Here is a 13,154-nt window from a genome sequence, read left to right on the forward strand (position 1 = left end):
GAAAAGACACTATCTACATTTATTGGCAACTGGAAACCTCTTATGGACTTTTTCAAAATGAAAAAAAAAAATGAACGTATGATTTATAGTTTTGATGATTAGATTGGATAGATTATAGAAAGAAGAGTAATATGATGTAACTTGAGAGTTTAAAATATAATTGTACTTATAACTGCTGTGAAGAATGTCAGAAGGCACTTCGTATCTTTTCTTTTCTATTTTTCTTCACCTTTTTTTCTTTTCTTGCACTTTTTGCTTTCTCTTTGCTTTCTCTTTTCTTCCTTACTTTATATTAGTTTTTATCTTCTCTTTAAAAAGCTTTAATAAAAATCATATTTAAAAAAAGGAAGAGGGAGTCTGGAAATGACACAGTGACATTGCTGACAGGGCAAAGAAGGTGTGGCGATAATATCATTAAAGGGAGAACAGTGGAATTTTGGCCCTCTTTTTCTTTTCTTCTTTTTGGGGGTGGTCCTTTTTAAAACAAATGGATTTTTTAAGGCAAATGGAGACTTAATATACTTATTTGACTTCTTTTGCTGAAATGGTCATAACATCAGCAGCTTGCCACTGAATTTTGAGAGTGCTACTTAAAGAGGAGCAAGCGCTGTAACAGAAGCCCACCCGAGCACCTTCCTAATGCAAACCATTAGGAGTCATCGCTGACACTCAGGTTAGTGGGTGAAAGCAAGAACCCAAAGACCACCTGCTGGTGGCCACTGAGTGGACAACATGGGCTTCTTTCAAGCTCAGAGGTGCACCAGACCCATTGGGGGTGTTTATTGAGCAAAGATGTTGTCTAAGCAAGGCCTTCTGTGCAAAATGCCAAGAAGTGTAAAAAGTGAGCATGACGCACAGAAATCCTTCAGTAAGGACAGGAAAGGCTGCGTAGCATTCTCCAGAACAAGCTTCCTGACCTTGTGGCCGCTGCATAAAAGATGAGGCAACAAAGTCCTAGGGCTTTTGCAGAAGAAATCAGAAATTTCTCAACAGGTGGCACATTTGCTAAAGCTATGCAAAAGTCTTACACAAAAGATCACGGGGAGTTTTGCAGTAGGACAATTCCTGAGAAGACTTCCCTTCCCTTCCCTTCCCTTCCCTTCCCTTCCCTTCCCTTCCCTTCCCTTCCCTTCCCTTCAGTAAAGCAAAACTAGACATGGAACAGCAAAAAAATACGTTGCTACCTGTTGATTTCGGCAGACTGCAATATAGGGGAGAGACATGACATGTCTCCCACCTTGAAAAAGGGTGGGAGGGGGGAACCTCTGTAAAACATTTGCAATGTTCAGCTGAAAGCAAGCACACCTAAAAGATGTACTTCATCTTTCTCCTCCTGCAGTTGGATGGTTCAGAATTACTTTCTCCCATCCTGCTTTAGGAAGGCCTTAAATGTCTAACTTGGCTTCCTGTTTCATCCATCACAGTTATTAATATTAGGTTTCTTCTACTGCACCTCCTGTGCTATTTCTTTAAAATGTGCTTTAGAGGAAGACACTGAATGATGGCTATTCAGTTGTTGAGAGCAATTCTACATTTCAAAAAAGAGACATTTTAATTAGACACAGTACAGTGGCACTCCTTTGTCCAAACACCACTCTTCTGTAACTCCCTGATCATTTCATTTTCATAAGCTCTCAGCATACTTCATTTGACAATGAATTGCAACCATTTAAAAATAACTTCATTTGGAAGATATTAACGGGTTTGCTGAAACCTCCAGAACCCTTACCTGATCATGTCACTCATAATGCATGGGGCAGACCTACAGGTACAGGAGCTTTTGTCATGATTCATGCCAAAATTATGGCCCATCTCATGGGCCATTGTAGCCCCAACAGTAAGTGGGCTGCTGTCGTGATCCTGAACAAAAGAGAACACTTTGTCTATTGTTAGTGAGCCAAGAAACCGAAAGTAAATTCAGTTACTAGCACTGAGCCCTGCAGTTACAGCATAGGAAAAGAACAAAACCTATGCATCCATTGGCATTTATTTAGTTACTAAAACCTACGTGCAACTTCAGTCCAAAAACTTCTCAGCGCCTTTTGCTACAGGCTGGCATTTTCCGAATATTCACACATGCCCATTTCCAGCCTTCTGGAATCAAAGCTGCAGTCCTAAACAGACTTAAGGGAGAGTTGATCCTTCTTTCTGAATAAAAATGAGACTTTCTTGAGCAAACAGACTATGGGTTACCCTATACTACCACAATCCTAAATCTACTTATTAAGGAGCAAAACTTTTTAACTTCCATGTGGCTTCCTTCTAACACAGCTAAGATAATGTTTTTCATGAAAGGTATAGCAACATCTTAATCAACATGGTTTTCTTCCAGGATCTTAAAGTACTGGAGCTTTTTTGTGCGTGTTTAAAAAAAAGAACAGATTTGGAATTATCTCATTTTCTCCATGTACAGTAATTCAGCCGTATTCGCAATCTAGATCCTAACTTTCTTGGAATGAAAGAAAGATGATTCGTGTTTGTAATTTTGTTCAGAAGCATTGTCTGGAAGTATTGTAACGTGATTTGACCTGCTGTAGCTGATTTGCAGATTAGAACACACTTTTCCTTTGACTCCTCCTGACCTGCAAAATATAGTTCAGGCATATAAAAGGCTTGTTCTACATATCTACAATGCATTGTGCAGAAATTCCATCAATTGCGGCATAAACTGGCAATGTCAAATTTGTAAATAAATACGTATGAAACTGATGTGGATCAAAACCAAGAAGAGTCTTTATTTGTAATAAACGTATACCTGTACCAATAGAGGTGAATATGTGTGGCTCAGGGTTGAACTGTGGGGTCCTTCGGGTTCTCTGAGCTTGGTTCTTTTCTTGCAAACATTTCATTACCTGGCTAGGTAACACCTTCAGTTTGCTCCAAAATGGGATGGGGTTTGCTCTGTGTTTATATACTGTGGCATGCCCTGCCAGTGCTGGTGGGGGTGGGGGTTTTGTTTTGCTCCTCTAGTAGTTCCTTGATTAGGGTATTGTTCACTGCTTGATTGTGTGCCTGGTGGTAACCTCTGTTTATCGGGTGATGATTGCTGGTGAGGAGATGTTCTGTCCTTTGTCTTCTATTGTCTCTTTTGAATAGTGTGTAGATGCTGTTTATCTCTATATGTCTATTGACTGCTGCCTTGTCTGAATACCAAGCTTCCAAGAATTCCCTTGCATTTTTGGATCTAGCTTGGTCTAAAATGCTGACAGTTTCCCAGTTAAAACTATGGTTATATCTGTCCATGTGTTGTGAGGTTAAGGAGTTTTCATCATGTCTTCTGACTGCTAGTTGGTGTTCATGGATGTGCTCTGCCAGTCTTCTGCCTATCTGTGCTACACAGTGTTTGCTCAGTCCAGGGCACACAAGCAAGCAGTAAATAATACCCCAACCCCACCAACACTGGCAGAGCCTGCCACAGTATATAAACAGAGAGCAAACCCCATCCCATTCTAGTTCTGTTACCTAGCTGGGTAATGAAGTGTTTGCAAGAAAACAACCAAGCTCAGAGAACCCCAAGGACTCCATAGTTATGCCTGTATATAAGTTTTCATTGCCTACAAAGAGGTAACAGGTATCCTTTCCACCAACCTGAACAACTCCCACCGAATGGCTAGAACTGCACATGGTTCCCACATAAGCCAATCCTACAGTTGGTCCAGTGAAGTCAATATCCCTGTAAGAAAGAAGGGGGGATACAATCTGTAGAATGTGGGAGCACAATCTGTACCCCGGGGGCATATGCAATCCCCTATGGCTTTTTGCAAAGCCCCTAGCTCCATCCTCAGTTAATGCCAGCTTACAGGAAGTTAAGATTCAATTTAGGCTGTGCTCACACAAGCCTTTTAACTGGGTCTGTTAAACACATCCAGGATACATTTGCACTATACACTAAGCTTAGCTGGTGTTAACCTTGCTTAGGTTGGGAAGGGAGGTTAGCATGTTGTGTGAATCCAGCCCATTAGGTTAATTTACATTCCATGTATTGTGAAAACCCCAAATGCAGGTGTCTTTGATAATCAGGTTTCTTCTATCAATTTAGTTATGGCAGTATTACAAACTAGATGAGCTTAGAAAAGGTGGCTGAGTGATAGAACAAATCAACATGTGTGGGAAAAATGAAATGGATGGCATTTTCAAAAATGTGGTTTTTATACTCCCCTTTCCACGTTTGATCTGTCCTCCATCTAGTCCCTAACATATTCCTTAAGACTCACTGGTTATGCCCATATCCTGTAGGATTGCTTGCAACACAATTATCAGTGCATGTGTCCAATAGATTTTAGATGTCAGCCACTAAACATGCCAATTTCCCACTCATGAGATTATATAACAATACACTGTATAGGCTGAACTCACACAGCATCTTTAACCAGGCCACATTAAGATCTAGCGGATGCATTCATACAACCTACTAACCACAAGTGTTACCCAAGATTAGATTTTATTTTATAAAAATAAAGTATTATTTTACTTTACTTTTGGTTTAACTGTTGTGTAAATGCACCTGTTCATTTCGTTTATGATTTGGTGCAGAATGTGAACCAAAACATCAGTTAATCAGATTAAAAGGGCTTGTGTGAATACAACCAAACTGATGAGAAGGAACAAACTAATGAGAAGATACCATGGGGGTGGGGGTGAGAAGAGGCAGTATGTCTGATATCTGTTTTTGCAACTTGTAAGTGAATAAATGGAGATTTCTGCCAATTTAGTTCAAATATTCCTATAAATTAGGTTCATAATTCTTCTTGGGTATCAACTGACTTGGCCTGCTTCATTTTTATACTTGAAGTTTCATTCTGAGAGCTGTTGGAGAAAATGATGCTTCCTGGAAAATCATCTCATCATTGGTAAATATTAAAAATGGGGAGATTGTCAGTGCCTGCTTTATTCTTACATCTCAGGATATCATCCTGAGGATGCCAAAAAAATTTTTTGTGACTTCTAAACCAGAAACACTCAATCAGAGGCCTCTGGTACACAGTCTCTGTCTTCTAATGTTTTGACATCCAGAAACACTTTAAAGTTGTCACCAAAACAGAATGTTTAATTGATAGAAGAGGAAAATTAGGAAATTCATGGCAGGGTCATAATCTAAGTTTCAATTTTAAATCCAGGTGAAATAAAATCAAGCTGAGTTTTTGGCCACTCTCAAAACTAGCTCTCTGCTAAGAAAAAATGGTTGGCTTTGATGCAGAAAAAGTGTGCACACGTGGTTTAAAACAGGCAGCACTGACCAGACGTTCTGCGCCAGCACTAAACGTTCCCATATTCCTCCACTCCTGCCCACCCCCATTCCCTTTCCCCGCAGTGAGACATACGTGAGCAATTGAGCATTATCATTCCTTTTGCGCTTCAGCAGAACTGACTGCCTCCACTCTGAAAAGCGATCCAAAGTGATGCCGGCTGATGAATTGACCACAATCTTATCTTCGTCACACCAAATTTCTAGGCCAATCAATGCTACGTGAATATTTAAAACTTTGTAAAGCTGTGGGGTGGACACAGCATCGATCAGAAACTCAAACACAAGTAAACCTTGAGAAACATTTCAGGACTAAAAGGCAACTGACATTGGCCTCCAAATGCATGTGGAATGGAATATACTTGGGAATAATAATAATTTATTAAGCAGGAGAAGTAAAATGATAAAGAAGAACCAGGTGATTATTCTCTTTATTCAAGAGACAGAAGAGGAGGAGGACTAGAGGGAGATTTGACCCGCTGATCCTCCTGTTGCCTCCCTGATTTTAGCTGGTTATCAACTTTGAAGATGGTAAACAAGGCTAATAGGAGGGAAGCGGTACAAGATGAGTGGATTAAACTTCCTCCTAAGTGCCACAGTCTGGGTTCCTCTCTCCTGCTTTCTTTTCAGGGAACATGTTCACTAATCAGTTTAGTTTAGATTAGCATTATTGATCCATTTCTTTCTAATCTCCAAGTTCAGAACAATAACCACAGCCCTGAAAGCATCAGGCTACAGATTCACTGATTGAATTCATGCAACAGTTTTGGACTTACGTTCTTCCAACACAGCGGCTATATTCACATAATTTGCTTATTAACCTGGTTACTGAATTAACCCATTTTCTGGGATTGCCTTACACACTGGATCACAAGCTTACCAAATGACCTGGGTTCACTGCACTCAAAGCCACAAAAGTTAGCATGCTTGTGGGAGTGCATCTCCAGGGTCTCTTCACCTGATTAAGCTTGTTGTGTGAACACAGCCAGAGAAAATCTGGGTGGTGGGGGTTGTTTTTTCAAACCCATAAAGGGAAATAACCTTTGCCATGTCCTCTTACCACATTCATATGGTTGACCATTTGAAATACTCTTGTCTTTACATGAGTCATGTTGTAGCCGTACTTCCTGAACTACAGGAAAGACAAAATGTTAAGTAGAGACCATAATTTTGGGATGAAGGGATTGAAGGAGAAGGAGAAAGAACATGTGAGGGAAAGGGAGAGACCTAAAAATCAGTAAACTTTTTATTCAGACAAAAAATAAATTATAATTTTATATCCAAGCAATCATATCTTTTGTGCTGATTTTTTAACCTGCATTTTTGCCATCAATATATTCACATTATTAGCTTTTCAGAACCGCACATCATTTTCTTCCTTGTTGAAGAAAATGTTGGTCATCCTATTTAAAAGCTTTCCTTAATTGGATGCTATATTTTCTTGGGAAGTGCAAGAGAATTGTTCTTCACTACACTAGCTCTAACATTATAGTAAGGCTACATTAACAGAATCGTGCAAGTCAGAAGCGAATCTCTCCCCTCCATCTTTACAGCCCAAAAAACTAGGGAGGGTCCCTTCTGAGACGTTGGCCCCTTCCCCATTCCTCCTGCAGACCCAGCAGCCTCTTGTCTGACCACTGTCTGGCCTGCGGCTCTTCTTCCTGCCTCCCAAGGTCATTCTCACAGAGTATCACACAGGCAGCCACGCTTTTACAAATTATCTTTTATGCCAGCTTTCTCCATCCCAATGCGAGAAAGAAATGTGAAACTGTTTTGAAATCATAGTGCTGACTGAGCAATGTTGGGTGGAATGAGCACCATTAAACTAAGTGAATAGCAGGTAAAGGACTGTTTGCAAATTTGCAGACTCTGTGAGTTTTGGTGAAAAATAATCGAATTAACAAAATTTCATTTTTCATTTTCACACGGATAGTTATTTTATAGCACAATAACGAACTTACACTTTTGCAGTAAATAACTTTATATGGAAATACAATGTCATTGTAGTCAGACTGCTGAGGAGGAAGAAACTGAATTTAAATGACATCAACCTGAGACGAATTTACCTGAAAAGAATTTGCATAAGATGTTCCCTTTTGTAATAGTGCTAAAAGGGGAAGCTCAGACTGGTATCTGGGAGATAGCTTTATTCATGGACTCCTTTTGAGATCATGAACATACTTTTATTTTGCTGGGAAAAAATGTGCACATCTTCAAAGAGGCCCCAGGTGTTATTTTTCCACAACTGCTGCATTGCTGCAAATGAGGTTGGACAAGCCAAATGTGGCTCTTACTTGTCTTTTACCCAAAGGCTAGAATGTATTAGAGCCAGTGGTAAGGGATACATTTATTTAATTTTCATTGGAGTATGAAAATTACACTAAGTAATTTTGACTTCTTGAACTAATTTCTTAACTGAAATTCAGTTAAGTTGAAATTCATACATGCACACATACATATGAAGGAAATCAATTTCAAATGCATATATTCATAAAAATAAAATGTTTTCTATTCGAGAAACATATTTGCAAAAACTGTGTCAAGCAGAAGTCGAAACAAAAAAGTATGTTGGGAGGCATGGATGCCAAAGTATATATTTATATTTCAGTGCAAGTTCAACAAACTGAATTTAACCGTTTTGAAATAAATGAGAAAATACAGGAAACCGAAACATACTACAGAGTTGCCCACCCACCCACTAATTAACTCAAAATTCTCCTCATTAAATTTGCTCTGGATTTGGGAAGGTTGATTGCCCAGGGAGAAGAGGCGTGTGATGGTTCTCCTTAGCTCTTTTCTCTATTTCAAAATCTCATATACTCTTCTCCATGTTAACTAACTTCAACTTCCTGATCTGACATTTCTGGAGAAACTATTATTAAAATTTAGATTGAGTCCAGGAAGGACAAATATGCAGGATAGAGTATAGTTAAATTTCACACATCTCTTACGTTGTAAATACTGGTTGGGTCAAATAACATTATCAAAGTACATTATAAAGAACCCTTTAAGATAAAATCCAGTTAGAATGTTGTGTTTGGTAATGTCTTCAAGAATGTCCACATTAAAAAAAGCAGAAACAAAATTTTATGTGCAATGCAAAAAGAAAATGGAATGACATCTAGGAAACTTACCATTCTGTTGTCTACAGCTACGTAAAGTTCAACATATTTTTTGGCCTTCAAGTATTCCTCTTTCTAAACCGAACAGTAAACAGAAGATTGTTTACACATGTTGCCTCCTGCAGCCAACAGGAAGGTTGTGCGATCAGATAATCAGAAAACTGCTTGTTTTACTCCCTGGTCAAAGTACTTGAACTTTCAGAAATACTGGCTCTTTGAAGAAGACATTTATAAGAAGAGAGCTTGCTAAAACTTTAGCACTTAGAGAAATCTCAGCAAGAGGTACATTAGGAAATGAATTGTCAAGCAGAAACAAAAGCTAACCCTTAAAAAACCCTAACCCTCAAACCCTAACCCTTAAAAAGAAGTTTCTAGTGTCATGAATCACTTTCTTTGTATATAATTTTGTGTGGCACTTGTTTCCAACTGCACCCATTTTGAAAATTTTATGATGCCTATATTTAGAGATAAATCTGTATATGGATACCTAGCTTTCCATAGAATCTAACAGGGATAAGAACAAGCAAGTAAAGAAATCACTTATTTGACCTATTTTTGAGCCCATCAAAATTTCTGCTGCTCCTGTGACCTTCTCACTTTTCCTTCCCTTTCTCAAAGGATCCCAACCAATTATGTAACAAACATGGTGATATCCTCATCCTCTGTAACCAATTAGATCTCCTTCCTTGCAATGACATCACAATATCCAAACAAAGACAGAGAAAAAACAATCTCGATGTGCCAACAATTTTTGTTGTTGTTTAGACGTTAAGTCGTGTCCGACTCTCTGTGACCCCATGAACCATATTGCGCCAGGCCTTCCGGTCCTTCACTGCCTCCCTGAGTTTGCTCAGTTTCATGCTCAGTGCCAGAAAGAGTGAAACCAAGCATCAGGTCAGTGGGCAAGCAGCAGATTTCATAGTCATTTCTGGAATCTGCACTTGCATTTTGGTATTTGCACTGCAACAACAGCCATTATTCCAAGTACATCATATTTCAGCTGAAGAACTTGGGGTTTTGAACTTCTGGATATGTTTCAGCCAGTTTCAACCTCTGCCACCAGAGGAAGGAAGGAACCATGTCTGGGATTTTGGACGGACCGTTTTGTCTTCAACTTTTTCTGCCTCCGATAGAGAAGGAAAACATTACGACTATGAGGATCATCTGTGACCAGATTCAGTTTGTCAGTTTTGATTCAAATCATTGCTTCAATCCAGTTTGATGATTCACATCAAATTGGAAAACTGAGTCAAGTTTAAAGCACTTTGAATCAATATTTCAGACCAGTTTGTCCCCCTGTCCCGAGTCTTCTTTGCATGGATAAAAGAGGGATCCGGTTTGATAATCTGATTAAAGTTTCTAAACCAATTCAGAAAGTAGAGATGATTTAGAGACTCAATTAAATCAGTTTTGAACCCAAATCTCCAAAGTAAGCTTTGCATGGCCGTAGAAAATGCGATAAACCTGGGGTATGTTTTTCTGTTCATCTGGTTTCCATATTCTGTCTCGGACGGCATGGCCTGAATAGTGTTTGAGAATGAGGGTTCCTCTCCTATGAATTCTTTCTAAGCGCTCCTAGAGGATTTCTCTTTTACTCTACAATTTAGAAACAAGTAAATGAACCCTTGTTCTCAAACCATGGTATATGCTTGAGGTTCTAATATGAGACTTACTTCAGCACTTGTGCTTATCCGAGAGGTCCTTTTGATGGGGTCATCTGATTCCCAAGTAGTGTTGGTTACCCCACAAATTTTGGGGGTTTCATCCTCTTTTTCTAGACTTTCATATTTGAAGACTGCATGGGCTTCACTGTCTGAGAGCTTCAAGGGTTCAATAAGATACTTCTCACCATCGCTCTTGAAATACCCTCTGTAAAAGAATTGTAGACTCTTTTTCAACAGAGTCATCAGAGGTGGATAACCAGTTTTAACTAACCAAGCCAACATCTCCTCTCTTTTTCAATCCCTCTTTAAAACTCCCTGAGACTTATTTTCTTTCCCCAGCATTCCTATCATTTTATCCTGCTTCTCAAAGGTACAGCTATGATCAGAATAATACAGGAGACACCATATTCTCAATACAATGACGAAATATCTGTACAATATTTGTAAGGAGATAGTTTAAGTCTTAAGATTCAAACAGTTTTCATGCATGTCTTTATTTCACAGGGGTGAAATACTGTATGTGCTATTAACCATATATTTCCCTCCTATAAACCTTCTAGCAAAGTGCCCAATCTGGCAACTTCTACTTATCTTCTTTCCTTGTAATATCACCTCCTATATACAAAGGGGACAAGGGCTTGCAAGCTACTTTAGACATAAATGATTTAGCTCCATCCTGTCTCTACTAGCTGGCAGCAGTTCTTCTTGGTATCCAACTAAAGTCTTTCTTAATTCTGCAGATGTCTAGGATAGAACCCAACTAATTTGCATGAAAAACTCATGTTCTACTGTTTAACTGTGACATCTTCAAGAGCAATAATAATAGCAACATCTTCATTCTTGATAAAAAAAAGTAAAAGACAAGACTCTCTCTTACTTCAAGCCATGGCACGCGCTGATGCTTGCAGTCGAGCCAGTATCATTCTGGATGCGACCATCATAGTAGCAGTGATCCTGTAGAGAGGCAAGAGAACTGCACTGGGCAAAGTGTGGAGTGTGATTTGGTGAGCAGGAGTACAGTTCCAATGTATTCCACAACATACATGAAGTAACGAGGAAGACAGAAACCAGTCCAGAATATTTTGAGTCAGGGGGACAGAAAACCTGTCTCGTATTGATTTCTCCAAGATGAACACAGGATCAACACAAGTCTCCATAAAAGCAAGTGTCACTGCACAAGCGTGCTCCCAAATCACTGAACCTTTCAATGGAGCTTACATGGGAGAACTTTGGGCTGCATAACCTGAACCCAGGGGAATCCACAGGGTATTGTCGAAAAACTCAAGTTGGTGGCACCATTACGATGCAACAAAGAACAGGCAGAGCTTTGATTGCACCCTTGTAGCTGCCAGCTTCATTTTTCTTCGCCATACTCTCTGGACAACCTGCCGGAATCTAACCCCATTCCATGCTTTCGTTCTTCCTGGTGCTGCAAATTCCTGGATCAAGGCAACTACTCCTTTTTAATGTCACCATCAGATTGTTTCTACGGAAGATGCACACTCTCATTCTGTACTACTACTACTACTACTGCAGAACTAGGGAATATGGGATCCTCCAGATTTCAAGAATTCTGACGCCATCATTCCTGGATGGGGAAATGTTTTCTGGGCTGAGGCCATAAAAAAAAAATCTCAAAAAATTTCCCATAAAAAGTATTCTGTAAAAAAAAAATAGTTGAGCTCTAATTTTACACATGGATTTAAATTTACTAACGAGGAGGTGCTGGTATATAGGCATGTAAAGTACTTGGAGATTCAAATTAAAAAAAAATGCATGAAAAGAAACTAAAGGGAAATGAAATGAAGGCTTCAGTCCCTATCTGATGCACCAGTGTGGCACTTTCAAATCTTCCACATTCGCCATCAAAGGCCTCACTTTCCCTGTTCAATAATTTCCCACCCCGTTTGTCTAGGTAACGGTTCCTGCATATTTGTTATCAAGGTCTTTGCTCTCTACACCAACAGATATATCATTAATCTGAAGGATCCCCTTTTAGAGCTATTTACACCCATCTCTCTGCATCCTGTGGATAAAAATCCCATCGATAGGCGAAAGATTTATATGATCTGAAGAGAAACCAGAGTAGAAATTATGTTTCATGTGGAGTTTATCTACTGCCAGTTAATTCCACCCAATGACCCCAAAGTGTCTTCAAGATCAGAAACTTCATCCACCGTTCCTGGCCAGCTGCTGGAACTTCAACACTTCTCGCAGATCTGCTTGCTCTGGAGTACTGTTTGGAAGCTGATAATTAACTATGCTCTACTATTTTAAAACTTCCTGCTTTTCAGCTGCCAGGAAGACACGACATACAAATAATCATCAATAAAATGTACTAATAACCATTGTTCAGAGCATGGTTACTGATGTAATAGAGCATTGACACAGGCAGGATAAAAGCTCTTCAGGCTTAAAGCCATTCAGAATCCCATCATACTGGAATTGATGGGGCACCCACAGAATTTTATTATACAAGTTGTTGTTTTTTTTAAATCAACTCTCTTTCCAGCATAGTCCATGCACAGTTAAGGACCCAAAACAGGTGTTCCCTCATTTTAATTTAAATGAGGTTCTTTAGCTTGTTTTGCAGCACCAAGATCTTCTTGGTTCATATCCTGCTGCGCTCTTAACAGTCTTGTTACATTTAATTGGCTGCTGCCATTTCCTTCCAAAGTTCTTGGAATTCTTTAAGAGAACTGCCTTGTGCAAAACAGATATCATCATGAAGAAGGGATAAAAACAGAAAGCTCTTTGGACATGTTGAAAAGGGATGTGGGATGAACTCCTACAGACAGATGCTTGAAAAAGGAAAAGGAACATGACACAGTTTTGTTGTATTTTTAATTCAATTCCTGATTTTCACAGACCAAAGGAAATAATCTGGAACTGTCTTCATAGCAATGACTCCGTCACATCATTTTAGTTGACATGGCCATATTTATATTACGACTCTCTGACTAGGATCACTACTAGGTAGCACCAAAGCAATACAGAAAACTCCATCTCACTGCTGACATCTAGTGGTCATCTACATTTTTTCAGCCCAGGACTTGTAGCCCTAGTACTGACCCAACAGGTGGGTGCTATTCCACCTTCAAAAGAGCCTCCCTCGCTGCTGCC

At 39.4% G+C, this 13,154-nt stretch overlaps 1 protein-coding gene across 1 annotated transcript in view; it reads right to left on the reverse strand.

Moving 5' to 3' along the window:
- The window catches only part of LOC103055975 (zinc metalloproteinase-disintegrin-like NaMP), a 40,212-nt gene that overhangs the window by 19,554 nt on the left and 7,504 nt on the right, over positions 1-13,154 (reverse strand). Inside the window, exons 5-11 of the mRNA XM_088151898.1 lie at positions 10,909-10,985; positions 10,041-10,236; positions 8,380-8,442; positions 6,306-6,377; positions 5,322-5,491; positions 3,589-3,673; positions 1,730-1,860 (exon numbers count right to left, since the gene is read on the reverse strand). Coding sequence (XP_088008024.1) covers positions 1,730-1,860; positions 3,589-3,673; positions 5,322-5,491; positions 6,306-6,377; positions 8,380-8,442; positions 10,041-10,236; positions 10,909-10,985 — 794 coding nt within the window. The remainder of the gene's footprint in view (positions 1-1,729; positions 1,861-3,588; positions 3,674-5,321; positions 5,492-6,305; positions 6,378-8,379; positions 8,443-10,040; positions 10,237-10,908; positions 10,986-13,154) is intronic.

Source organism: Python bivittatus, unplaced genomic scaffold (genome assembly GCF_059951505.1).
Source record: "Python bivittatus isolate LINGU-HERP-01145 unplaced genomic scaffold, Pbiv_v1 ctg000680_np1212, whole genome shotgun sequence".
NCBI lineage: Eukaryota > Metazoa > Chordata > Lepidosauria > Squamata > Pythonidae > Python > Python bivittatus.